This window comes from Canis lupus, chromosome 26 (genome assembly GCF_048164855.1).
Source record: "Canis lupus baileyi chromosome 26, mCanLup2.hap1, whole genome shotgun sequence".
NCBI lineage: Eukaryota > Metazoa > Chordata > Mammalia > Carnivora > Canidae > Canis > Canis lupus.
The window spans coordinates 48,284,634-48,312,314 of NC_132863.1; the positions used below are offsets into that span (position 1 = coordinate 48,284,634).

General features: G+C 55.9%; 1 protein-coding gene across 8 annotated transcripts in view; it reads left to right on the plus strand.

The window, feature by feature from the left end:
- Window positions 1-1,412: 1,412 nt before the first annotated feature.
- The window catches only part of OSBPL2 (oxysterol binding protein like 2), a 42,040-nt gene continuing 15,771 nt past the window's right edge, over window positions 1,413-27,681 (plus strand). Inside the window, exons 1-6 of one of the 8 annotated variants that reach the window (XM_072801650.1) lie at window positions 1,413-1,534; window positions 17,299-17,399; window positions 19,442-19,525; window positions 20,962-21,106; window positions 22,474-22,549; window positions 27,331-27,465. In XM_072801650.1, the coding sequence (XP_072657751.1) occupies window positions 17,363-17,399; window positions 19,442-19,525; window positions 20,962-21,106; window positions 22,474-22,549; window positions 27,331-27,465 (477 nt within the window). In that variant the 5' untranslated portion in view covers window positions 1,413-1,534; window positions 17,299-17,362. Of the gene's footprint in view, window positions 1,535-15,944; window positions 16,156-17,298; window positions 17,400-19,441; window positions 19,526-20,961; window positions 21,107-22,473; window positions 22,550-27,330; window positions 27,466-27,681 lie in introns of those variants that run through there. The other 7 variants (XM_072801652.1, XM_072801651.1, XM_072801653.1 and 4 more) reach the window with 7 other exon arrangements.

Consider the following 27,681-nt stretch of genomic DNA (forward strand, 5'->3'; position numbering starts at 1 on the left):
CATCCACTTCCTCATGACCTCATCTTTAGGGGGCAGCCAAGACCTGCTGCCCCGGCCCTCAGGGCACCCTTGGTCCCGCCGGGGGCAACCTGTCAGTCCCTCCACCTTGCCAGAAATGAGGAATCACCTTCTGATGAGGGAGTGCAGAGGCTCCAAAGGGCCCGGCTTTGTGGAAGAGACACAATGAGCAGGACCATTTCAATGTGCCACATGGGCACGAGGGCTCTATCAGTACTCTTGGGGTTGCAGGGCCCCAGGACTCCTTCAGGCTCACACAGGCTTAAGCAGAAAATACAGTAGCTCAGATAACTAAAAAGTCTAGGACAGAGCTTGCTTCAGGTGTAGCTGCTCCAGGTGACCCAGGATATCTGCTCTTGCTTCACTCCCTCCCCTCCCCGTGGCAAGATGCACAGTAGGAGTTGCAGATGGGCATCCCGGTCTTAGCCAGCCCAGTTCTGGAGAGGTCTGTGGGGAGAGGGGAGACTCATGGGACTCACCCTTCCCTGTGGCCTGAGCTCTCTGACCCCCAGGGCTGACCCGCATTGGCCAGGACACCGTCTCTTGCTCACCCCTGAGTCAGACCAGACGCTTGATTCAAATGGGATGAGCTTAGGAAAAAATCCGGTTTGCAAATCTGGGTGCTCAGAGATGTTACTAAGTTGCCCCAAGCCACAAAGCTGATAAGGATGCAAGTCTGACTCCAGAGCTTCTGGGCTCAATCACGGAGCCCAGATCAGTGGGTTTTATTTAGTTATTTAAGATTTTATTTATTTATTCACGAGAGACACACAGAGAGAGGCAGAGACACAGGCAGAGGGAGAAGCGGGCTCCCTGCGGGGAGCTCGATCCCAGGACCCCGGGGTCACGACGCTCAACCCCTGAGCCCCCCAGGGCGCCCCATCAGTTTTAACCCGGGGAGTGAAGTGTCAGGGATGCAGCCAGAGGGTAAACCGGTGCCGGGTTTCGGCGAGCGATGAACGGCATGCCAAGGAGGGCGGACGCTGGGGAGCCCCGTAAGATGCCTGAGCTGAAGGAGCGCTTTGAGAGGCCGCCTCCCGCCTCCGCCCGGCCCGGAACCCGCCTGGGAACCGCGGCCCCCCGCACCTGCCGGCCGAGCGCCCCCGCCACCTGACTCGCTGTTTGTAAACTCAACTCGCCCGGCCACGCCCCTTCCTCCCTCTCTCCCGCCCCTTTGGGGTCAATATCTGCATAACCCCGCCTCCCCCTGCTGTGACTGGCTGCTCGTGGCGTCACTCCTCCGTGTGGGCGGGACTCCCGAGGGGCGAAGGGGGTTGCCGCTCCGGGGACATGATTAGCATAGTCCCGCCTCCCGGCGCGGCCCTCGGGCCGGGCGCTGATTGGGCAGGCGGCGTCTGACGCTCTGGCGCCGGGCGCTGCGAGTGGCGGGCGCGGGCTGTCAGTCTGCCTGGCGGCCGGCCGCACTTCCGCCTCGGTGTCAGCGGGTCGCGGGCCTGCGGGGCGGGGGCGGGGTGGGCGGCGAGGCTCGGCCGGCACCGGAGGGACCGCGGTCCAGGTGAGCGGCCCGGGACCCGGCCCCGCGTCGGCGGGGGGCGGCGGGCGGGGGGCGGCGGGGCCGGGCGGGGCCGGGCGTGGGGGAGGGGAGCCGGGCCCCGGGCGCAGCGCCCGCCCGCCGGCCCGGCCCCCGAGCCCCTCCGCTCCCTCGGCCCGACCCCCGCCCGCCCGCCCGCGGCCCGCGGCCCCCGGGAAACTCGGGAGGAAAGTTGGCGGCGGCGGCGGCGGCGGGGGCGGGGGGCGGCGGCGGGGGTGGGGGCGCGCGTCGCCGGGCAACTGCGGCGCCGGAAGCCGGGCGGGCGGGAGGCCGGGGCGCTGCGGGGCGGGGGCGGGGGCGGGGGCGGGGGGCGGGCCGCGCGGACGACCACCTGTGCGAGGGCCCGCGCCGCGTCCCTCCGTCCCTCCGTCCGTGTGTCCGCCGCGCCGCCGCAGCTCGGCAGCCGCGCGCGCTCCTGGCCCGCTGCGCTGTCCCCGACCTAGACGCGAGGGGCGGGGGGCGGGGGGGGAGCGCCGGCCCGGTGCCCCGGGGCCCTGCTCACGGCCGCGATCCGGGACCCCGAATGTCCGTCCGGGACCTGCTGGCGGCCGAGCCAGCAGCTGCAGCTTAGCCCCTTTCCGGGACCGCTGGGCGCATCTGGAGACCTGGCCTCGTTCAGTTCAGGGGGTCCCGGGGCGGCTGGGCCATGTGCCCTGTCTGCCCGCCGCCTGCGGCCTGAGCCCTGGGCCTGACCCCTGGAACTGACCCCCGTGACCCGAGCCCCGCGGCCTGACCCCCGCGGCCTGAGCCCTGGGCCTGACCCCTGCAGCCTGACCCCTGCTGCCTGAGCCTTGTGGCCTGAGCCCTGGGCCTGACCCCTGGGCCTGAGCCCTGCAGCCTGACCCCTGGAACTGACCCCCGTGACCTGAGCCCCACGGCCTGACCCCTGTGGCCTGAGCCCTGGGCCTGACCCCTGCAGCCTGGCCCCTGCTGCCTGAGCCCTGTGGCCTGAGCCCTGGGCCTGACCCCCACGGCCTGAGCCCTGGGCCTGACCCCTGTGGCCTGACCCCTGCGGCCTGACCCTTGCTGCCTGAGCCCTGGGCCTGACCCCTGCGGCCTGAGTCCTGCAGCCTGACCCCCGCGGCCTGAGCCCTGGGCCTGACCCCTGCGGCCTGACCCCTGGGCCTGACCCCTGCGGCCTGACCCTTGCTGCCTGAGCCCTGCGGCCTGAGCCCTGGGCCTGACCCCTGCGGCTTGAGTCCTGCAGCCTGACCCCTGTGGCCTGAGCCCTGGGCCTGACCCCTGCAGCCTGAGTCCTGCAGCCTGACCCCTGGGCTTGACCCCTGCGGCCTGACCCCTGTGGCCTGAGCCCCGCGGCCTGAGCCCTGGGCCCGACCCCTGCAGCCTGACCCCTGCGGCCTGAGCCCTGCAGCCTGACCCCTGCTGCCTGAGCCCTGTGACCTGAGCCCTGGGCCTGACCCCTGCTGCCTGAGCCCTGTGACCTGAGCCCTAGGCCTGACCCCTGCAACCTGAGCCCCGCAGCCTGACCCCTGTGGCCTGGCCTCTGTGGCTGCGTGGGGATGGTGGGAGGACATAGCCCTGGGCGGCAGGGGGGACCCAGGTCCTCGTGGCTAATGTTGGGCAGCAGGGTGGGAGGCCCTTCCTGACTTTTGTCCCCTGGCCAGAGTTCCATGCGGCTGTGACTTGTGTCATTTACCTGCAGGGCTGATGAGCAGATAACCCCGTGTCGGGCGGCCCCACCCCCGCCCCTGCACACAGTAGGCGCTCCAGATGGTTCCTTCCGTTCCTCTTGTTGCAGACAGGAACCTTCTGGGCTGTACTTCCTCCTTGTCCAGCACGGAGCCTGGCACGCTGTTGTCACTGAGAACATGACAGTGCACGGATGACTGAGTCTCCTTGGTAGAATTTGCTTTTCTTGTTTGCATCACGTATGCTCCTGTTAATAACAGCTCTTAACTCAGGTGGTGATAATATGTAACACTTGTTTTCCCAGGACTGCTGTGAGCACACTGCATTGACTTCACTCATGTGGCGCCGACATCCTCAGGGTTCATGAGGAAGCAGAGATTAGGTGACTTACCCTCTGTCACACAGTAGTAGGTGAGGGAGCAGGGATTTGAACCCAAGCAGGCTGGGCTTCAGAGTTTACACTCTTAAATACCCTCCATATTGCCTCTTTAAACCAAAATTATTATTGACCGTCTCCTCTTCACGTCTTCTTTTGGAATATTCTAATTGCGTTGTGTTACTCTGTGTCGGAATTGTATTTCTTGCAGCATATCTATCTGATGTTCATTTTTTGTGAGCCCAAGCGTTTATAAAAACAATTTTATTTTTTCTAAAATGAAGGAATTCTCCATCTGGCTTATCCCAGATTTTGCAGAAATAGTCTCCGTGCCGCCCTGCTCCTTGGTCAGCAGCGAGCCGGCTGAGGCTCACTGTGCGGAAGGCCGAGGTGGAGGAACAGGGTGATGACAGACACACACAAGTACGAGGCCGTGGCCGCGAGCTCAGCTCCGAGCAGACTTCTGCGGTTGGGGGGTCACACTGCTGTGCCGTGTGACACTGATGAGCTGTACTATTGTCATGTCTTGCAGGTACCCCTTGTCTTTCACCCTTGTGCCCCTTAGCCGTGCCCTCTGCCCTCCAGGAAATGCTGGCCACCGAGTCTTGGACATGTACTTAAAGCTTGCTCAACTCTTAGGATTTTATTACACCCAGCCGATCACAAATGTGACATTTGGTTTCTCGGTGAGAAAGTTTTTGAAACCAGGACAGCCCCACGTGCTCCTGGTCAGCGCTGTGCTTTGCGCTGCGGGCGGGCACTGGGCTGAGTGTCTGGCACACATTGTCGAGCGTGTAGCTTAATTCTGAGCTTGGAGCACTGGTTTGTAGCTTATTGAGACTGAGAAGGAGTTAGCGTTCGAACACGGCTGATGAATAAAAACTACTTACGTCCTCAGAGTTAGTATCTTAAGTGCTAGTTTGACGCTGTAAGTGCAGGTTCCACGTACAGTGGTTGATCCGTGTCTGCTGTAAGTCTTGCTCTTTCCAAGTGTTTGGTGTTGCAGCGCATGGCACTCGGGTTGGGGTCAAGCCCTGACGCAGAAACACGGTGTGGGGTGCGGCCCATCCCCGCAGCTCTGCAACGGGAGCGTGTGACGGGAGCCACCTAGACATGCCTGAGAACTCTATGGCGTTTCTTCCTTTTCTTTCCAAACCCAGAAAACTACTTGAGTTCCTCTGGCAGAATTTCAAATCCCCGTTCGTTGAACTGGATCTTCAGGTTATACAAATACTGTAATCTTTGTGTTGAGCTAAATGGTGGAAGTAAGCCCGTACGGAGCACTGTCTTGGGGCACCTGGCCGGCTCAGTCGCTAGAGCGTGTGATTCGTGGGGTGATGAGTTCCAAGCCCCACGTTAGGTGGAGATTACTCTAACAAAAAAAATCTCAACAAAAAATAGAAAGGATTGTCTTGAAGAAGCAGGTGTTGGGAGACCCTGGCCTGCCGTGTGTCTTTGTGTCAAGGCAGTGCCTGCAAGGATTGTTTTGAGACAGACTCTGGGGTCAGTCCTGGCGGAGCTGGCCTGACCGAGTGGTAGGGGAGCAGGGGCCGTGTGCCTGGTGCTCTTCTGGGCAGCATCCCACCAAGCCTGATGCTCTGTTCCAGGAACCCCAGGTCCCTGGGTGCCCGGGGTTTCGGGTTGTCCCCAGGGCTGAGGGCTGTCAGCAGTGGGAACCATCTGGGTGGACAGGCCTGTCTGACTGCCCATTTCATACCTTTACGAGGGGTTCAGAGGTGCTGAGTAAGGCTTGTTCCAGGCTTGTGCCGGGGTTCTTGGGAGAGAGCATTGTGTACACGAGAATGGTCTGTAGGGAAGTGGTACTGAATCCAGATTCTAGAAAAAAACTATGGCAGCCACAGGGCAGGGACGGCTGTGTGCTTTACTGAACAAATGAAGACTGATCAGAGGCTGCTCATGAGAAAAGATGAGCCATGATCTGACACCTTGAGCCACCCGTGTGGCTGGAAAGTGCTACTGATGAAAACCAGAGGGACTATGTGAGTTCACGTCCAAACTGGACAGCTGTGGAGTGGAAAGAAGCACCAGGCAGATTGATGGTGGAGGCAGATGTAGTGAGGGCCCGCGGTCACTCTGCGGATGCTGGGGAGGGAGAGGATTGGGGCCATCTCGTCCCTGACCCTGTATGAGTTAGGTACCGAGCACTTGTAGTCCAGGAGTCGTTGGCCGGAGGTGGAGCAGGGCAGGTCACAGGAGGGACAGAGGCAGGTGGGGTCCCTGTGGTGCCAGCTCCCTGAGCGGTGCCGTGGGCTCTGTCTCTGCGGTGCCTGTGCTATGGGGTGAATGCTGATGCCTGTTGGGTTAGAAGGCTCCTGGGTTAACATCGAAGGGTTTTGAAACCTAGCTTCTCATCAGAAAAACCTAGGTAATTTTGTAAGAAATGTAGGTTCAAGGCCCAGCCCCAGATCTAGTGGATCTGGGCTTCCGGGATGTGTGCAGCTTGCTCCTGTTATTCTGGTGCTCCTGGGGTGCTCACTGGTACTTGGGGCCCACGGTGGGGTCCTAGCTCAGTTTCGGATCAAGGGCCTTTTTGAAAACTTAGTGGAGAGTCCAAGTCACCTTCCTGAAGGGGAAAAAAAAAAAAAAAGAACACAAATGGAATTTTGCCATTTGTTTCTTTTTATTTATTTCTTATATTTGGGGTACTGGTTAGAAATTCATCCCTGAGACTCCTGTCCCCGGCACTGGTGCTCAGGAAGTACAACTGGGAGTGCCTGGGATGGCTCTGATATTAGGAGGATAGACTCAGCACAGTGAAACCAGCCAGCGGCTGATTGAGTTGTACCTGGAGGTGACAGGGAAGGACACCGGATGGGAAAGGGCAGCAGGCATGGCAAACTGGACTGTGAGCATGGTTCCGGGCTCCCGTCACTGCTTCTGCGCTGCACCCAGCATGTCCTGGCCATCCCACTGCCACCCGCTGGTCCAGGGTGTTTGGCTCTGTTGGTCGGAGACGGCCTGCCGTCGGGGTGCTGCCCAGGGATGCTCAGGGCCCCGCACCGCACACCCGCTGGCGTGGTGGCTGCTCGCCGGTTTCCGTGAGCAGGGCCGTAGGCCGTGGCCAGAGCTCCCTGTCCAGATCATCGTCACGCCTTTGCTCGGCTGCGAGTTGGGCCTCTTTTTTCTGTGTCACAGGATGATGAGGTGATTAAAACAAACGTGTGTGTGAAAGGGCTTGCCGTCCTCCTGTGCACGCTGGGAGGCCCTCCGTGCTGGATTCGGAGCCCCCAGTCCTCGACGTGCAGGACGGGTCCTGGCGCTCGCCATTGAACCCTAGGCTGGTGGAGCCGGAGGCAGTTTGTCGGCGGGGGGGGGGGGGGGGGGGTGCCCCGCTCCCTCGGGCTGAGCCGGCCGCCCAGGCCCCAGCAGGAGGTGCGGCTCCCGCGCTGCTGGCCGCCCAGCCCGCTCCTGGGTCTGCCCTCTGCCTGCCCCCAAGGCCCCCCGGTTGGCATGGGGAGCAGTAAGTAAGCCGCGACTAACACGAACATTCGTTTACATAGTGCGATAGGTTCGTTTACCTTCCTGAAGCCTAGAAGCGCTGTGCGTGGACGCCTCACCCCGGAAACCGGCTCGGCTGGCCTGGGGTGCGGCCGTGCCGTCCTGCGGGGCTGCTCCCTGGCGTGCTGGAAGGCAGAGCTCAAATCTGCCCAAATCCGCCCGCCGTGCGGGGCTGGGAGTTCGCGCAGGGTCAGGCAGCTGATGTCTGTGATGATTGCACACCCGGGGAGGCACACAGGGCCGCGCAGCTCCCTGTACCCCGAGACGGCACCTGGATGCACCTGGATGGAGCCCCGTCTCACCCAGGTCTCCGGGAGCCGGGGCCAGAGGGTCAGCGCCCGCTCCTGCCCGTCTTCGCTGAGCCCCGGGCGTGAGAGGCGCCCCGTGGGTGCGAGGCAGACAGCCACGCGGAGCCCACCGTGTGGAGGAGGCCGTGTGCGCACGGCAGGTTGTGCACCTGGCTCCACCGCAGGCTCGGAGGGCTGCGGGAGTGGGCAGGCCTGGTCTTTCCCCAGCGGGTGGCAGCAGCACGTTTCAGTGAGGGCGAGGGGAGCAGTCCAAGGTGCTTGGGAATCAGAATAAGCAGCAGGCTGGCCCGGTGTCCTTACTGTGGCACATCTGACAGGTGGGCCTTGGGAAGGCTGCTGCGCTGGGGCCAGCCCGTGGCTCCCGCCCCTCCCTGCTCTGCTGGCCGCCTCCCTTCCACAGGACTCCCTCCCTGTGGCAGGACCACTGGAGAGCTTTCTAGGGCTGCGGCGCTCAGCGTGAAAAGTGACCTATGGTCCCATGAGACCCTGGAGCGCTGGGTCCAGGATGGATGCTTAAGTGGAAGGAATTCAGTTCATTTAGCATTGCATAAAAGTAAGCACTCCCTTGGGTACCTCAGCTACATTTCAGGTGCTCAGAGTCACCTGCAGCCAGTGGCTCCTGCACCAGACCGAGCAGACGCGTCATCCCCAGCCCGGCTGGAGCTTCTGCTGCCGGGCTCTGGAGCCAGTGCAGGTTGAGTCCTTGTTTCCGTTAACTTGTGTTTTACGAAAGAAAGACACTGGGAACTGTGGCGTGGTGGGTGTCAGTAGGGCGACAGTGTCTAAGCATCTAGGTGACAGGTGGGTCTAGAATACTAACACATGAGTGACCACCAGGGCCGTGGGGCCAGGGAGCACTGTCTGCCCACAGTAGTGGTGTTGGGGGGGGCGAGGTCTCGGGAGACACGGGGACAGGTGGCCCCTGGCCCTTCTCTGCTGCCTGGTGGAGAGAGGCGGCGGGCTGGGGCCACCGCAGGGCCGGCCTTCCCCTTGGGATGTTAGCATCCTCCAGCGGCCTTGGCTTCACTCGTCCTGAACTTCTCCATCTCTGTCCTTCTGTTCTTTAGTTCCCACCCATGGCTAACTGTGGCCCATCGTGTTTTGAGCTCTGGCTCACACTCGGAAGTGGCTGTGTTTCCTGTTCTGGGTGGGCCACGGTGGTAACGTTTCCGCGTGGCTGGAGCACCTTTCCAGGGCTCTGACGGCCACGCTGCTCCCGGGAGGGAGGAGAGGCCCCGCGGGGATGCCGTGGGGACTCTGATCTGCTCCATCACTAGCCACCTGAGGTTAGCGTGTTCCCCGCACGGACGACGCGCAGGGGTGTCCAGAAATGTTTGGCCGTGACCTTAAGGGGCGCGGGGCACCAAGAGCCTCCGATGCGCTGTGCTCCGGATGGCGCGGCCCGTTTCCGCGGGGCGCCAGCCCGGCGTCCCTGGGCTGCTTTCCTTGGGCCTCTGGGGTCTCCCTGGCGCCCCCTTTGGGAAGGCCTCTCCTGTGACCGCCCTGTGGGGGGGCTCTGGGGCGGCCGCTGGCGTCCTCTCCCCGCCCGGGGTTCCGCGCCCCGCTCCCCGCACCCCGGCCCAGCTCACTGCCCGATGTCGTGGCCTCACGGCGTTTCCGTGGCGTTTCCGTGCCAGTGAGCCAGGGACTTTCTGCTCCGTGACTTTGAACAGTTGGGAGGAGACACAGCCTCCGAAACTGGAGTGTGAGATGAGGTTTTGGGGTCCCTTCTTAGAATCCCATCGTTGGTAATAACGGGACCTTTTCCCTTTCAGCGTAACGCCGTCTGAGCGCAGCGCCTGGTGTGTTTGAGCTCCTTGCGTTGTCCCGTATTTCTCGTCTGTACCGCCTGATTCTGTATTTTTTCCAATTGTTAAAGTTCTGGGGGGATCTCTGGTGGCCCAGGGCGTGATCCTGGAGACCCGGGATCGAGTCCCGCATCAGGCTCCCTCCTGGTGCCTGCCTCTTCCTCTGCCTGTGTGTCTGCCTCTCTCTCTCTCTCTTTCTCTCTCATGAATGAACACAATCTTAAAAAAAAAAGTTGTGGTAAAATATACCTGACTTAAAATTACCATCTTAACCATTTTTTTTTAAGATTGTATTTATTCATTCATGAGAGACACAGAGAGAGGCAGAGACACAGGCAGAGGCAGAAGCAGGCTCCATGCAGGGAGCCCGATGCGGGACTCGATCCCAGGACCCCGGGGTCACGCCTTGAGCCGAAGGCAGACGCTCAGCTGCTGAGCCACCCAGGGATCCCATCTTAACCATTTTTTAAAAAATTTTTTATTTATTTATGATAGTCACACACACAGAGAGAGAGAGAGAGGGGCAGAGACACAGGCAGAGGGAGAAGCAGGCTCCATGCACCGGAAGCCTGACGTAGGATTCGATCCCGGGTCTCCAGGATCGCGCCCTGGGCCAAAGGCAGGCGCTAAACCGCTGCGCCACCCAGGGATCCCATCTTAACCATTTTTTAAAAGCACTATTTTATTTTATTTTATTTTATTTTATTTTTTTTTTTTTTTAAGATTTTTTTTATTTATTTATTCATGATAGTCACAGAGAGAGAGAGAGGCAAAGACACAGGCAGAGGGAGAAGCAGGCTCCATGCACCGGGAGCCCGACGTGGGATTCGATCCGGAGTCTCCAGGATCGCGCCCTGGGCCAAAGGCAGGCGCCAAACCGCTGCGCCACCCAGGGATCCCGCACTATTTTATTTTTAAGTAGGTTCTATCCACATCGTGGGGCTCAAACTCACAACTCTGAGCGCCAGAGTCACACGCTCTACCGACTGAGCTGGCCGGGCACTCCCCACCTTAGCCACGTCTAAGTGTGGGTTTCATTCGTATGAAATCATTTATAACATGTGCACCCGTCATCACCATCCATCTCTGGCACTGTTTTCATCTTGTAAAATTGAAACTCTGTCCCCAGTAAACAGTAACCCCTCCCCCAGCCCCTGGCAGCCACCCTCGTGCTGTCTATGAATTTGAACTCACGTAAGTGGAATCAGATTGTTTTTGTCCTTTCGTGGCTGGCATATTCCACTGAGCACAGTGCCCTCGAGGTTCGTTCTTGTGGTAGCAGGTGTCAGGTTTTCCCTCCTTTCCAAGGCTGAATAATAGTCCATTGTTCGTGTAGATCACATTTTGTTTGTCCGTTGGTCCCCCAGCAGTCGCTGGGTTGCTTCCGTGTTTCAGCTATTGTGACTCATTCTGCTGTGAACATGGGTGTGCAAATAGGACCTTGAGGACCTTGCTCTCCATTCTTTTGGGCATATACCCAAGGGGGAATTGCTGGGTCATATGGTAATTCTGTTTTTATTTCTTGAGGAACTGCCGTCCTTTCCTTACTCCTGATCTTAGAGGAAGAGCTTTCAGTTTTTCACCGTTGACTATATTTGCTGTGTTGTGGTAAGGTCCTTCTGTTGCTCGTTTGTTAGTGTTTTTATCATGAAAGAGGATTGAATTTTGTCAAGTGAATTTTGTGTAGCAGTTGAGATGATCGTGTGTTTTCCCGTCATTCTGTTGATGTGCATTTTATACCCATTTTCATATGTTGGCCCATCCTTGCATTCCAGGAAGAAATCCCACTTGGTGATGGTGTCTGGTCCTTTCAGTGTGTTCCTCTCATCAGTGTTTCGTTGAGGACCTTGGCCTCTATCCTTAGGGGATGTTGGAGAGCAGCTTTCTCTTCCTGTGGGGTCTTTATGTGGCCTTGCCTCAGGATCATGCTGAAGCTTGTAGAATGAGTTTGGAAATGTTCCCTCCTCTTCAGTTTTTTGGGAAAGTTTGAGAATTGGTGTTAGTTTTTCCTCAAGTGTTCAGTAGAATTCACCAGTGAAGCCATCAGGCCCAGGGCTTTTCTTCGCTGAGAGATATTTGATCACTGATTCAATCTCCTTGCTAGTCAGAAGTTTTCTGTTTCTCTGTGAGTTGGTCTTGGTGGGTCTTGTGTTTCTGGAAGGCTGCCTGTTTAATCGACGGTATCCGGTTCGTTGGCGTGCCATCGCTCACGGCATCTCATACATTCCTGTGTGTTTACGTAGCGTCGGTAGTAACGTCCAATTGTAGCTGAGTATTCTCTCCTTTCTTCTTAGTCTACGTGGCTGTGGGTGACCAACTTTGTTGATCTTATCAGAGAACCAAGTTTTGGTTTCATTGATTTTCTCTGTTTTTCTATTCTTATTCCCTTCTTTCTGCTAATCTTGGTATTTGTTCTTTTTGTTAGGTTGTAGAGTCAGGTTGTTGAATTGAGATTTTTCTCATTTTTTGATATTGATGTTGGTTCATCAAATTCTCCTCAGCACTGCTTTCGTGGCATCTCCTAAATTTGCGTAAGTTATCTTTTCATTTTCATTTGCTCTTGAGTATTTTCAAATTTCCCTTGTGATTTCTTCTTTGATCCCTTGCTTAAGGGCCCACCATTTAATTTCCACAGTTTTGTGAATATTCCAGTTTTCCTTCTGATTCCTAACTCATCGCTTTGTGGGCAAAGGAGATGCCTTGTGCGAGGTCCATTTTGTAAAATCTATTGAGATGTAATTTGTGGCCTAACATCTGCTCTCTGCTGGACACTGCGCGTGTGTGCTTGAGAACGTGTGTCTGCTGATGCTGTTGGGTGGTACGTTCTATGTGTCATAGATCTGCTTGCTCTGTGGTGTAAAGTTCTCTGTTTCCTCATTTACCTTCTGTCTGGTTGATGCTTGCCAATGCACTTTTGAATTATTAAATAGAATTTATATTATTTTGAACAATTTAAATTCAGAATTGATATTTAACTGCAAAAGTAGTGTTAGAGTTTTCATATTACCAGTGTCCTTTTCTTTCTTGTGAAGATCACACCTAGGTTGCCTTGTCTGTTTTTTATAGAGAAGTTCTCCTCTTTCGTAAATTGACTGTGAAGACTAACCTCTGGGTCCCTTAGGCAGCCACTTATTCCTATGTGAGTAGATCTGTTTTTCTAATAAAATCATGCAGATGGATTTGAAAGACTTGAATGGTATTTGTACAAGTGGTGGTGGGACATTTTGCATTTGGAGCCAGGGTTCTGGATGTACGCACGGCAGTCAGAGTGTACATCTTAACGAGAGCTGGATGGGGCTCTTCTCAAGGGAGCGGGAAACTGGAAGGAATGGTGGGGTGTCCTGGGCTGGTGGCCACCTGAAGAGGCTGGGAGTGAGGATTCAGGGCAGCCCGTGGCGGGAGGTCCCTACGTGAAGGGATCAAGACCTCTGCCTCCGCCTGTTCCCTCTGGGAGGCCAGGTCGGCCCCGTGGTATCGCGTTCAGGCCCAAAGTCAGTGCAGAAGGAGGCCAGCTAAGATGTACAGGACAGGCTTAGTTTCCTGGGTTTTCTCTGCAGTTAAAAGAGGGGATAGTTGATCGGAAAGAGCTAATTAAAAAAAAAAAAAAAGTCCTTTCCTGAAACACTGTCTTCGTGGATGTCTTCTGAATGCACAATAAAATCTGCGTGAAGGAGGGCATACGCAGGAAGTACTAAGTGCTGCCTTCTCGTTGATGCTGTTTCTTGAACAGTTGACTTTCCGTACGTCCCTGTACCTTGGTAGGGGGCTGAGTTACCAAGCCTGAGTGTCCCTCAGTTCCGTAGCCTTCTTGCTGGGTAGGGGCGCTTTATGCACACGGCCCTTCACTCCCCTCTGCAGGGTGTTTTGGCAGGATTTGGGGGTAGGAGACCCGTGTCCAGGGCCCCAGGCTGCTCAGACGACCAAATGCTGCAGGGCCCGGGATGGTGGGGGTTCGGAGGGGTCGGGGAGCTCTAATGTGAGGAGGTCAGGTGGGCAGGCAGGTCTGTGAAGGACCCCGGGCTGGAACGCTTGCAGAAGCCTGCCCCGCAGAGGCCTCCCAGAGCCCCACAGGCCTGACCCAGTGGCAGGCAGCGGATGCTAGTGGAGGGCATGAGGGAGATCTCTGTGTGGTGCTGATGGCCTGTGGCAGTGGGGAGTTCCACGGCCCAGGCAAAATGAAGAGAACAGCTCTTCCAGGAATTCCCTCGAGACTGTTGGAATTAATTACTGAACTTGTGAAATGGGAGCCAGCCTGCGGGGTGCTGTGCAAATTTATCGTTGAGCTTGTGGATGTTCCTGTGGGGTTGGTGGGCGAGGCCTTCCCGGCAGGGCCCGCTCCTTGGGGTGGCCCGGCGCTCAGCCCGGCCTTCAGCGTTGTCCAGCCTGACGTCTTAGACCCTCATTTTAAAGATTTCCATCCATTTTGATTGATTTACTTTTAACCTTAGGACTTCTGTTATGGGTGAGGAAGCATGTAAAAAGGGAAACATCATGGCTCTTAACGTCCCTCTTATCACGGGAGATTTTCCATGTGGGGGAAGGCAGGCGGCAGAGCATGAGGCCCCCGTGCGCCCGCCCTGGCTCGGGCCAGCTCCCCCACCCGCTCCTTCCGTGTCACTTGGAGGAAGAGCCCCGATGTACCGTGTCCCGTCCACACGGACCACAGCTGCAGCTCTGCAGTTAAGGCCTCTTGGGGAGAGCGCAGTCAGAACACCTGTGCCTTTTTTAAGACACATTTGACTTGAGGTTTAATTGACATGCAGTGGAGTCCCCGGATTTGAACTGTACAGTGCATTTTGACCTATGCATCCACCCGCGACACGGTCCCCTCCGTGAGGATCGCGGGCCGCGCCTGGGTCCTGTGCCCGTCTGCCCCTCCTGTGGCTGGACGTGTGGCTGGCGGGCCGCGCACCCGGGGGGCCCCCTCCTGGCGCCCTCTCCAGCCTTTGTGATTTGCTGCCGAAGAAGCTGGAAGTCCTGCAGCCTTCCCCAGGGGAAGGATCCTGCCGTCCCTGTCATTGGAGCGGAGTGCGGCGTGTTTCTGTGTTGTCTGCGCGGCTCGAGTTTGGGGCATGACGGCGGAGGGGGGCACGCGGCGCCGCTGGCAGTGGGCAGCCACACGACGCGGTCCCTTGTCCGTGTCACGCGGCAGCGCCACGCACACACCTTCCCGCCTCGTCCCGCGGCTCCCCTGTCATTAGGCCAGACGGCGGCAGCACCGAGAGCCCGAGAGCCCGTGCAGGAAAGACGGGATGGAGGCCTGGCGGCCCCCGCTTGGCAGCTGGCTTCAGAAGTGCGTGCTGGTGTCCCCCGGGTGACCCGTCACCTCCCTCCCAGTCTGTGTGAGCTCGGGGCCTTGCTGTGTCCCGTGCATCAAGGTCTCTTGCTGCACGTTGGTGCTCCGACGACATCCCTGGTTGCAGCGGGAGCCTCTGTGGGCTCATCCTGAGCCCTGTGACGCGGCCCCCTGGCTTCCTGCGGCCTTCCAGGGATCCCCGTTCTGGATTCAGCCGCTTCTAAGTCTCCAGGGACCCTGGTTCCTTTAAGTGGCTTCCAGAGGGACAGAGCAAGTCGCTACATGTCATAGGTAGGACAGGTCATGTCGGAGAGGAGCTAGAGTAGGTAGCAACGTCTCTAGTGTGCGCAGGCAACGAGTCCTGGACTGGTGAGTGAGGCTCGGTACGGGTGTTTCCAGAAGCTGCCTGGTGCCTGGTTCTGCATGATGGGAAAGAAAGGGATCTCAGAGAGCCTTTCAGGGCAGAAGAATGGAGTAGCTTCATGCCAGTTTGTTTTACAGCATAGGGCCAGAGATGAGCCGCCTTGGAGGTGTCCCCCAGCTCTGTGTCGCCACTACAAGGGCAGAGGGCACGTCCCTCCCTCGGGACCGTCTCTGCCTTTGCTGCCATCAGAACTGCGAGGAAGGCTCTGGGCCCCACGTCTGTGCTACTCACACAGACGTAAACTCAGCTTATTTTTATTAAAGTCGAACCTTTTGGGACAAAGGAAACTGCGATGGAAACTTGGTTTAAAGTTGTTGTGACACAAGTACTCGAACAACATTGTGCACTTGCTTGTGACTGTCTGTCGGAGCTTCCATGAGGTTGGCAGCCACCGTCAGCAGGAGGCTCTTGGGTGTGTTTGAGCCCCGGACCCGTGAGCACCTCACCACAACTGACCTGCTTTTCCACCTGTCCCCCAACTTCCCCCACATCAATAATTTCCTTGTTTTCTTTTTTTTTTTTTTTTAAAGAGAGCGAGTGAGCGTGTGTAGAGGTGGGAGGGGCAGAGAGATAGATAATCTTTTTTTTTTTTTTAAGATTTCATTTATTTGTTCATGAGAGACAGACACAGAGAGAGAGGCAGAGACACAGGCAGAGGGAGAAGCAGGCTCCATGGGGGAGCTCGACGTGGGACTCGATCCCGGGACCCCAGGATCAGGCCCTGGGCTGAAGGTGGTGCTAAACCGCTGAGCCACCCTGGCTGCCCGAGAGAGAGGGAATCTTAAATGGCTTCCACACCCAGCACAGAGCCCAGCTTGGGACTTGATCTCACGACCCTGAGATCATGACCTGAGCTGAAATCAAGAGTCTGATGCTTAATGGGGACCTGCATTGTTTTCTTTTTAAAAATCTGTTACTATTTTTAAAAATGGGAGTATAGTTGACATAATGTTCCATTAATCTCAGGTATACAGCAGGTGATGCTGAGCTCACCAGTGTAGCTGCCACCTGTCACCACACCCCGCTCTCACGGCGCCATCGATGACGTCCCCATGCTGTGCCTCTGATTGTGACCATTCATTCTACAGCTGGGCGCTTGGGCCTCCCCTCCCCCTCCCCACTGGCAACAGTCTGTTCTCTGTATTTGCAAGTCTGTCTCTGCCTTTTGTTTCTTTGTTTATTCATTTGTTTTTATATTCCACAAGTAAGTGAAATCATATGGTATTTATCTTTCCCTGACTTATTTCACTTAGCTTAATACCCTCTAGGTTTATTCATGTTGCAAATGGCAAGATTTCATCCTTTTTATGGCTGAGTAATATTCCATCACAGACCCCACAACATCTTGGTCCTTGGACAGTTGCTTCCATATCTTGGCTACTGTAAATGTTGCTGCAGTGAACATAGGGTGCATTTATCTCTGAGAATTAGTGTTTTTGTTTTCTTTGGGTAAATACCCAGCTGTGGGATTACTGGATCAAGTGCTAATTCTACGCTTAGTTTTTGAGAAACCTCTGTACTATTTTCCACAGTGACTGCACTGGTTTGCATTCCCACCAACAGTGCACGAGGCTTCCTTTTTCTCCACATCCTCACCAACACCTGTTTCTTGTGTTCTTGATTCTAGTGTTTATCATTTTCTTATACAACTGTAGATAATGATTCTTTCAAAGATTTTACTTGTCAGGGAGAGAGAGAGAGAGAGCATGAGCAGGAGGAGCGGCAGGCAGAGGGAGAAACAGACTCCCCACTGAGTAAGGAGCCCAATGTGTGGGGCTTGATCCTAGGACCCCGCGGGGTCATGACCTGCGTCAAGAGCAGATGCCTAACTGGCTGAACCACCCAGGCGCCCTTAGATAGTGATTTTTAAAAATAACTTCAATTATTGATTACTTGTTAATCTATTTTTCTTTGATGGATATTTGTATTATGAATGTTTCTCATATATTTTGAAATCATGCATTTGTCAGATCATTTTATTTCTTTGCTTAAAATTGTGATTGAGATTGATGTCAAGAATGGTGAATGCGTATTTTTAAAGTGTTTCTAAACCATGAAACTGGGCAGCCCGGGTGGCTCAGCGGTTTAGTACCACCTTCAGCCCAGGGCGTGACCCTGGAGACCCGGGATCGAGTCCCACGTCGGGCTCCCTGCATGGAGCCTGCTTCTCTCTCTGCCTCTCTCCCTGTGTCTCTCATGAATAAATAAATAAAATTAAAAAAAATAAACCATAAAACTTTTGAAAGCTAAGTATGTGGAAATGCTTTTCCCCTTAGAGCTCCAGTGCCTGTTGGATTTTTGCCAAAATGTAAGTTGACAGCATACAATTCCTTACACATCGATGTAGGTCCAGTACGATGACGCCATAGAAGAGCCGAGACTGGGTGGCGAGGGAGCCCGGCTACCGAAGGATGAACGGCGAGGAGGAATTCTTTGATGCCGTCACAGGTGAGCAGGGCAGGAACTGACTCAGAGGCCGTGGTGCGGGCGCGAGACCTCAGGCCGGGTCCCAGACTTGGCCTGGGGGGTGTGAGAAGGCCTGGGAAGGCGAGCAGGTGGAGGTGGGACCCAGTCCCATCACTGACACTCAGCAGAAGCCTGCGGGGGAGGCTGTGGGCCATGGGCGGTAACGAGAAAGGACAAGAGTTGCCCTGGAGCGTAGACACTTTTATTTGGATCCCCAAGTGAGGTGGTCAGTTTTCTTATGTTATTTGTACTTCCTGATCCAAGCCTTGCTGTCTTAACGTTGGGACTAGATCTGGTTTGGCACCACGTGGAGTACAAACCCGAAGTAGAGGGGGTCTGTGCCGACAAAGCTGCTCCCGCTGGTACGGAGTGCAGCGGGCCTCCCTTCTCCCGGGACCGTTTGCAGGACCGGCACGCAGCCTGTGGTCCGGCCTCCTGCAGATGACAGGGGAGCCCAATGGGAAATAGTGCGTGGAGGGCCTGTGTGCGTGGGGGCGGGCAGGCCAGGGCGGGCAGGCTGGGCGGCCTTGCCATGGCCTCTTCCCCCGGCGCTAGAAGAAGCCACTGGCACCTGAGCGAGCAAGTGAGTGGTGACCGTGTGGTCCTGAAGGCTCCTCGAGTTCAAGACACCCCTCACAGTCAACACTTGTGATGTCGTCGTCGTCTGCCAAGGATTGTTGGTGGAAAGGGACTTCAGGAGCCCCTCGAGTCCAGCTCCCCCGTCCTTAGGTAGAGGAATACAGTAGCAACTTTGAACTATTTCTCTGGGCCACGGGTTTAGTGGCAGATTTTCAGGTCAGAGGGGCTCCTTCTGCCAGCAATTGCTGTGGCTGTCCCCTCTGGGCCAGAGTGTCTGTCCCCCGGAGCCCTGGCAGAGCTTGGGGCCTCGGTCACTCACGGGCCATGCTCCTCCTTCCAGACCAGGGGTCGCGGGCCCGGTGACTGGCAGCCCGAGACTGTTGATGTCTCTGAAGCTCAAGAAGCAGGAGGCGCTGAGCTCCCTATGGTTTTCAGAGGCTAAACTACTAAGTCCTCTTCCATGATCTCATAGCTGCAGTGCTCCTCGTAGATGTGCTCCTAGGACACTGTCCGCCCAACCTGCTCGCTCCTCAGCAACCACTCGGTTATTCCTGTTGAGTGCAGTGGTCTTCAGGGGCTCGTGCCCTCGGATCACCTGGCCCTTGTGGGACCACTGGGCCTGTAACCAGAGGTGCGCCCCTCCCTTTGGGGCCTCATGGGACGTTTCCTCTTGCCAGGGACCCTGCACCCAGATTCCTGAACATCTGTGAACTTTGCCTGGAGATTTTTCTCTGGGGAGGACTTGAGCTTTGTGCAGCGTGCCGTCTAGAGAACCTCTGTCTCTGCCTCTGCGCATGGCGACACTCTTCTGCGTGTCCCTGAGAGAGAGGTGGAGGGGGCAGCTGTCCGGGGACAGCACTTTCTCACCTCAGTCCTTCCATTCCAAACCAAATAACAGCAGAAAAGCACCAAGTCTCCCAGTGCGATGATGCACGTGAGACGGGCGGAGTGCTGACCGCTTCACCGTGTAGAAGTCTGACTTTGTAACTGCGGAAAAAGTAGGAAAGAGAATCGAAGCCTGGCGCTTACTAGATGAATGGTCTGGTAGGCGGTACGTCGTCCAAGAACCGGCACTATTAAAGGGAAAGGTTTAAGGTACATGGAAAACACATACGGGAACAGACTGATCTGGTAAACGTGTGTGACTCGGGCACCTGTGGGCCTCGGTCAGTGAGGCGTCTGCCTTCGGCTCAGGTCAGGATCCTGGGGTCCTGGGATAGAGTCCTGCATTGGGCCCCCTGCTCAGCGGGGAGTCTGCTTCTCGCTCTCCCTCTGCCTGCTGCTCCCCCTGCTTGTGTGCGTGTGCAAGTTCTCTCTCAGTCAAATAAATAAAATCTTTAAAAAAAGTGTGTGTGCCTCCGAGTGATCAGATTACAGGTGATTTCAAGTTTCTCCTGTGCTTATCAGTCTTTTCTGTTTCTTACAACATATGTCGCATATGAAAGCATGTAACCCGTTCACACAGCGCTGTGTTAGTCCGAGAAGAGATGTCAGCATGATCGTCAGCGATGTGTTGCCTTGTTTCCTGGGTGCGTGTTCAGGCAGGACCTCCTAGTGTCGGGGGACCCGAGGGGACAGGGGTATTTGGGGGAAGGTGGTTGGGCGGGTCCAGCAGGAAAGGAGCGAGGGGCACCTGGGGGGGCTCAGTCAGTGAAGCATCTGCCTTCAGCTCAGGTCATGACCCCTGGGTCCTGGGATTGAGCCCCACGCGGGGAGCCTGCTTCTCCCTCTGCCTGCCGCTCCCCCCCTCCCCTGCTTGTGCTCTCGGGCGCGTGTGCTCTCTTCTCTCTCTCTCTCAAATAAGAAGTAAATAAATACATTTAAAAAAAAAGCAAAGTTTAGACTGAGGATTAAGTAGATGTTGCAGTTGGGTGGGTAAGAAGATGAGAGGTGGCAGGCTGTTTTAGGAAATATTGATCCTTTAAGAGGCTCATTCTGGACGTACCTTTCAAAGCCAGCGTGTGGTGAACATCGGTGCTGCATCTTGTGAACCTGTCAGCACGCAGGAGTAGCAGAGAGGGTTCTTTTCGCGTCTTCTCAGGAAAGTGTAGCAGCAGATTTGTTGATGTTTCGGGTCTGACAGCACTTCCCCACCTGGCCTTATGCCCTCGCCTTCGTCTGCGCACTGAGGGGCGGCAGGAACTCGGCTGCCGGTGGGTCTTGTGTCCCCCCTGCAGTGGTCACGGTCATACTGAGTACCGCAGGCCCGGAGCACCTCCCCCCCCCCCCCCCCCCGGGTGGGCCTGCTGCCTGGCAGCCGCGGCTCAGTGCCCAGCGTGCCTGGGAGCAGGAGGCGTGTGCCGCAGTGAGCTGTGCCAGCCGATGCGAGAGGAGCGGGCCTCCTTTTCCCTGTAGGGGCTGTTCCTTTGGGAGAGGGCTCTCCAGGTGGGACAGGGCCGCGGCCCGGGGCGGGCCAGCCACATCCCACACCGGCCCTCAGGAACCCACTGCCCATGCTTTTGGTCGACGTGGGATGCTTGCTGAGCTCCAGCTGCTCGTTCCACACTCAGGTTCTTGCTCACGAGCATGAGAGTCTGGCAGAGCGTTTGGCACACGTTCCTCTTCCGTAGAAGCTACTGCCGTGGCTTGTGTTCTAGAACTGGAGGCAGAACTTGACTGCGGAGCGTGTGCAGAGACTGAGTTTGCTGCAGCCTCGGCTGGCCTGGCTGCCGTCGGGGCGTCCGCCCCACAGGGAGTGAGGCCTGACCGAAGCAGGGACAGACTGCTCCCTGCCTGCCCCCGGGCCTCGGGTGGGGGCCGGGTCTCAGCGGCTCCTGGGAAGGCCCGGGAGAGCAAGCCTGCCCGTGTCCCTGCCTCCACCTGGGGCTCTTGGGGAGCAGAGCTCGCTGCTGCCAACCGTGTCTGTTAGAAACAATGTGGAGCTCAGGCATGGTCAGAACTCTTGGAGGTGGGCTGTTACAGCTTCCCAGTCCCCGAGGATGACCATTCTGCTTGTTGCGTGCAGGCTTTGATTCTGAGAACTCTTCCGGGGAATTTTCAGAGGCAGATCCGAGAGTTGCTGGAGTGATGCGCGTGGACACCGGTAGAAGTAACGGGATTGGAAAGGTCGGGGAGAGGCCCCCCCGAGAGAATGGGATTCAGAAACACAGGTATGTCGTCCTACATGTGTGTTTTAGAATCTTCCGCTGTATCTGTGGCTGCCCCCCACCGTGCTGCAGGGCGCCCCTTCAGCGCTCCGGAGGCCTGAGTGGGAGGAGCGACCCCACCCGTGGCACCTGATAGGGGACTATAAGGTCACCCTCCTCTTGAGATGAGGACTGGCCCTGCTCCTCTGGCTTCGGCCCCTGTCCCGTTGTCCCTGGTCCCAGCCGACTGAGGCCTCTTTGCAGTCCTTAGGTGGCCTGGGCCTTTCTCACGGCAGAGCTCTGCTGTGGCCACGGCTCTCTCCTCCGTGTCTCTTTAGTTCTGGCTTTTCCCTCCTGACTCACACAAGGCTCACCTCAGTGCCCCGCCCCTCCCCGTGGCACCCCTCAGTTTGCACTTGCCCTGCTGTGGCCGCTCCCAGTGTTCCCAGAACCCAGAGGAGAGGGGGCGGCCAGAGCCAGTGTGGGGTACTGGCAGCCTGCCGTGCGATGCTCGTAAATGTTTTCTTTCCCGTTTCATCCCCAGCGGCCTGCTTCTCCTCCCCTCTCACCCCTGACATAAGCAGTGTGCCCTAAGCCGGCTGCCCCCTAATGGGATATCCCCAGGGACAGGCATGCCCTCCTGCCTGGGCCAGCGCACCTGCTGTCATTGTTCTGCAGCTCAGAGCCATCAGGTGGGGGTGGGGGTGTCTGAGCCAGGAGCCCCTGCTGTGGGTGTAGTTGGACCTTACCCAGAGCCAGAAGCCAGTGGGAAGTGCAGGGCAGGACCCCGGGACCCCGGTGGTACCTTCGAGGGCCCCCCACGCTGTGGCTGCCTGCCGACGGGCTCTGTCTTCAGTGCATGGGCCCAGCGTGCTTCCCCCCCAATCTGGATTCACAGCCCACTTGGACACCCCGTTTCCAGGCAGAGAGAGCATCTCCTCCAGCCCCAGTTTCCCAGGAGGGAGACTGCCGGGTTTCCCCTGGCAGCTGGCAGGAAGAGGGCCTGAAAAGAAACTATACCTCAGGAGAACAAACTCATATTTGAAAAGGGCTTATGGCCCGCTTCTGGAAAGGTGTTAATTCGCTTCCCACTTGTGTCCTCCTGCCCGTGGGTCTGCGGCTGCTCCAGGGGAAGGGGCGCCCCATCCCCCACTCTGTGGAGGGAGAGGAAAGTTGTCTGTGTGGTCACGACCATTTCCTGGGAGACCCTCCAAAGCACCTGTGCAGAAACCTGTCTTCGGGATTTAACAACCCTAGCTGCTGCCAGAGCCCACAAATGCGGTGTTTGCATCTAAAAACTAAAAAAACTGGTCACTGAGCAAAATCATCGACTGAACTCGAATCTTCTGCTGGAGGAATAAATATGTGTTTCTCTGGTCGATTCTTTACAGGACGTCATTGCCCGCCCCGATGTTTACCAGAAGTGATTTCAGTGTGTGGAGTATATTAAAGAAATGCATCGGCTTGGTAAGTTCACATGGACTCACCTTGGGGCTTCAAGCTGAAACTTTTTTTTAAGATTTTATTTATTTATTCATGAGAGATACAGAGAGAAAGGCAGAGGGAGAAGCAGGCTCCCTCTGGGGAGCCCAATGCAGGACTCGATTCACTGACCTGGAATCACGACCTGAGCCAAAGGCAGATGCTTAGCCACTGAGCCACCCGGGCATCCCTGAAACATTTTTATTTCCCATGAATTTGTTGCTCGGCTGGTAGTTGAAGAAGATGTGCTCTGCATATTTATAGCGACATGAAATGAGGGTAATAAAATAGGAAAGGGACAGAGACAGAGGAGAAGAGGAGAGAAAGGCCCAAGTGTTTGCAGACAGCAGGAAAACAATCCCGCAGGCAGACTCTGGATGTAGGGAGCATCACAAGGGTTTAGGTTCGACCTTGGTGTTCTGTGACGGGCTCCTCGCTGGCTGGTTGTGGACAGTCTGCAGGACTGGGGAGCTTCGGTGGGTTCCCTGATGCACGCTGAGGCCAAGCCGTGGGTGCCATGGTGTGCAGGATGTGGTCACCGTCCCCCAGCCCCGTGCCGGGCTGCAGGCAGAGCTGAGGTGCTCTGGGTTTGCAACAGAACAGTTAGTTGGATGATTGGTGTCCTGGAGCCACAGACTTTTATTCTCATGGTATCTTTGCCTGTCTCAACCGGCCGCGGGAATGTGAGCTGTGTCCCCTTGGGAGGGACGAGCGCCCCCATGGGCCGTGGGGCGACTCAGACTCCAGTGAGTGTTGTACCAACAGACATGTGGCCCTGTCCCCGGTGCTCCTCGCATGCGTGCTGCTGCATTTGTTTCTGCCCTCAGCTGTTTATCAGCCTTTTTCCAAGAGGAAACTGCATCTTTTCTCCCGCTTTTTTTTTTTTTTAAAGATTTTTTATTTATTCATAGAGACAGAGAGACAGAGGGAGAGAGGGGCAGAGACACAGGCAGAGGGAGAATCAGGCTCCATACAGGAAGCCCGATGTGGGACTCAATCCCAGGTCTCCAGGATCACACCCCGGGCTGCAGGCGGTGCTAAACTGCTGCGCCACCGGGGCTGCCCACCGCTTTTTATTTTGAAATAATTTTGGACTTCTACAAGATTGCAGAGGCACATTGAGCTGCGTTTGCCCTTCATGCAGCTGCCTGTGGTGGTGACCTCTCACATAGTAGCCAGAGCCCAGTGAGTGACACAAGGGGATTCCTGTTGGAGCGTCACTGGTCACCTCACGGGGGACTTGCTTTCATACTTTCTCCCCTGCTGCCCTGCTGGAGGGCGGTGTTTAGACATCACGACCCTATGCTGGATGTGCTCGCCACTCCTGGGGTGTCACTGCCCCAGGCCTCTCGCAGACACAGCTGGGAAACCTGAGTATGTGTTATGACCCTGCTTGCACACCTACATATTTTTGTACCTACTTATCTTTTATTTCTTTCTTATGATTTGGTTTTTTGAAAAGATTTTTAAGTAATCTCTACAGCCAATGTGGGACTCGAACTCACAACCTTGAGATCAAAAGTTGCAGGCTCCTTTGACTAAGCCAGCCAGGTGCCCTGCATGTCTCTTCTGTTTTAAAATGGCAAAAAAAAAAAAAAAAAAAAAAAAAAACCTCAAAACAAAACATAAAAGATAAAATAAAATGGCACATTTGGGATTCTTTTCTCTTAGCAGTGTTCTCGCCTACGTTTTTCACTGTGTGAGTGGGTCAGGTCTGGACAGCTGTGTCTGTCCGAGGTTGGGTGATAAACTTGACTAGCTCCTTGATCTCGAAGCTTGTTCAAGATCCCTTGTCATAAAGGGACACCGTTACCTTGCATTCTTCAAGGAATCAACCTTGGATGGATTCAAATAGAAGCTGAACAAAACGTGGGTCGTGGGCGGCATGTTCCCAGGGCTGCACCTGCTCAGCATCTATGGGCTTTGCCTCTGAAGTGGTGATACTGCCCTCTTTGTACTGCTTTGGCCACTGAGCAGTGGCGACACAGTGGCCCATGTGGGCTATCTGAAGCACGCCCAGCAGCAAGCAGAGCTGCGTAATCCCCTGGCTCACCGCAGCAGCCAGGGCTCATCACACCCCAGCCACACCTCATTGCTTCCCACACCCCTAGTATTTTTTTTTTAAGATTTTATTTATTTATTCATAGGCACAGAGAGACACAGGCAGAGACACAGGCAGAGGGAGAAGCAGGCTCCATGCAGGGAGCCCGATGTGGGACTTGATCCCGGGTCTCCAGGATCACACCCCAGGCTGCAGGCAGCGCCAAACCGCTGCGCCACTGGGGCTGCCCCACTCCCCTAGTATTTTTTTTTTAATAAATTTTTATTTATTTATGATAGTCACACACAGAGAGAGAGGCAGAGACACAGGCAGAGGGAGAAGCAGGCTCCATGCACCGGGAGCCCGACGTGGGACTCGATCCCGGGTCTCCAGGATCGCCCCCTGGGCCAAAGGCAGGCACCAAACCGCTGCGCCACCCAGGGATCCCTCCCCTAGTATTTTGAAGCGAATTCCACTTGTGAATATTTCTTGTATCGCTAAAGGATACAGATTACTGTTTTTTTTTTTTAAGGTTTTATTTATTTATTCATTAGAGACAGGGAGAGAGGCAGAGACACAGGCAGAAAAGCAGGGAGCCCGATGCAGGACTCGATCCTGGGACCCCAGGATCACGCCCTGAGCCAAAGGCCGACGCTCAACTTCCTGAGCCACCCAGGCGTCCCCAGATTACTTTTTAAAAAAATTTTTATTTATTTGAGAGAGAGAGTAGGAGGGAGAGGGAGAGAGAATCTGAAACAGACTCACTGCTGAGCTCAGAGCCTGACATGGAGCTCGATCCCAGGACCCTGAGATCATGAACTGAGCTGAAACCGAGGGTTGGACACTTACCTGACTGAGCCACCCAGGTGCCCCAGATTGTTTTAACACAACCACAGTCCTGATACCGTAATATGTTTATGCCGTCAAATTCAGGGGCACCTGGGTGGCTCAGCGGTTGAGCATCTGCCTTCGGCTCAGGGCGTGATGCCAGGGTCCTGGGACTCGGCTCCCTGTATGGAGCCTGCTTTTCCCTCTGTGTCTCTGCCTCTCTCTTTCTGTCTCTCATAAATGAATGAATAAAATTAAAAAAAAAAAAGAGGAAATATCAAATTCTCCATTGTCTCGAATGCCATTCCCGAGTCTGTGCTGCTCAGGCTGTGTGGACACCTCTCTGTTACTCCTCTCCTGACTTTGAGCCCCGATGCCTAGTGTGTGAGCTGCGCCAGCGGCATCGCTCTTCCTTTATTTCCTGGGACACTTGTGTGCCAAGCACGTGCCCTTCCACTGCTGTGAGTGCGGCTTGCATAAGAAAGTCAGGGTCAGTGGGTGATTCTTTATCACAGTTGTCAAGTGACGGATTTGGTTCAGTAGCCTTACCCAGCATGACCAGTATAACCAGCTAGTTTGTCTTCTATTGTTTTCTAAACTCACAGAGTTGAAGCTCCATGCTGTGTTCTGGTCCCCGAGCTGCTCTGTCTGTGGCTGGTACTGGGGTCTTCAGGTTGGCTGTAACCTTTTACAGAAGATGCTCTGGCTCATTCTGTACCTTTCTTGTTCAGGATCTGGAATCAGCTCCTTGTCCAGGGAGAGAGGACTCAGGACCACAGCTGGGCCCCGGGGAGGCTACAGGTTGCTTTTTTTAGGTCTTTCCCAAAGGAGCTGTTTTGATTTGTGTCAAAGGTGCTTTAGATTTGGGATGGCAGGACTAATGCAATCTCTGTCTCACTGTGTCTGTGCCTCTTTTCTTCCACACCGATAATCCCAGTGTTTAACAACGCTGGAGATGACCGGTTTAGGTGAACACGTAATGAGTGACTCACCTGCTCTGTCCCACACGCAGAACAGTTCTGGAGAACAGGACCAGCTCTGCGGCCAACAGCACGTTTACTGAAATGTGCGAGTGCACTGGCTTTTGTGGTTCATTTCGTCCTTAGGGTGTATCTCAAGTCACTGTGGTCCTTCTATGGGTGGCTACGCCCGAGGGGCTTGTGTGTGTTCATTTGTTTCATCATATTCTTGGTGTTTGGAGGTTGCTTTTCTAAATTAATTTTGTTTCAAAATTGTAAACCCAAAGTCACATCTTTCAGACAAGATTCCAGGGTATATTCCAAGAATTTAGCTTCCTGTCCCTGGCCTCCGTGTGTCCATCCCCTTCCCCTGGAGGGGACCACTTCACAGCTTTCGGGTCCATCTTCCCATGCCTCAGAAAGCTGATTGCGTGTTTAGACAAACTAGAGGCTGTTCTGCCTTTTCCCTGGTGCGATACAGCCATAGCCACGTGGGGCTACTGCTTATGCCATTGGTCACTGCGTTGTGCTGTGTCCTCTGGCTGCCCACACCAGCTGGGGCCCCGTGGGGACGTTTGAGTGACATCTGGTCTCTGGCTGTTTGCCAGAGGATCTGTGGGATGGGCTCCTGGAAATGGGACCACCAGGCCGAAGGGTAGGTGTGCATGTAGTTGTGCTCCTGCGGCCAGGCCCGCTCTGCATGGCTGTACCACTTTGCACCCCTACCAGCAAAGGGGGGCGTCTTCCCCCCAGCCTTGCCCACAAGTGGGTTTGGAGTGTTGCCACGTGAGCAGGTGAGTAGTAGAGCCTCCACATGGTTTACCTTCTTTCTCTGGATGAGTAAGGCCAACATCTTCCCTGCCCTCAGAGCAGAGTGGGCGTGGGGCTTGGGTTCCAGGGGAGAGCCCCTGCGTGACAAGTCTTCTTGCTCCTTCTAGGAGCTTTCCAAGATCACCATGCCCATCGCCTTCAACGAACCTCTGAGTTTCCTCCAGCGGATCACAGAGTACATGGAGCACGTGTACCTCATTCACAGAGCCTCGTGCCAGCCCCAGGCCCTGGAGAGGATGCAGGTGGGTGCTGGGCTCCCCTCAGGGGGCAGCAGACATTGAGCTTGGGTGGGTGTCGGATCGTAGTTCTTGGGAACATGACAGCGTCTGATGAGCACGTCGTGGTAGGGCCCAGGCACCTCGTCAGGGGACGCTTGGGGGAAGGGCCCACACGTCTGGGTGCTGTCCTGCTCAGCCACTCTGAGGTGTTGTGCAGCCTGAGCTCCACGGTGGTGGTGG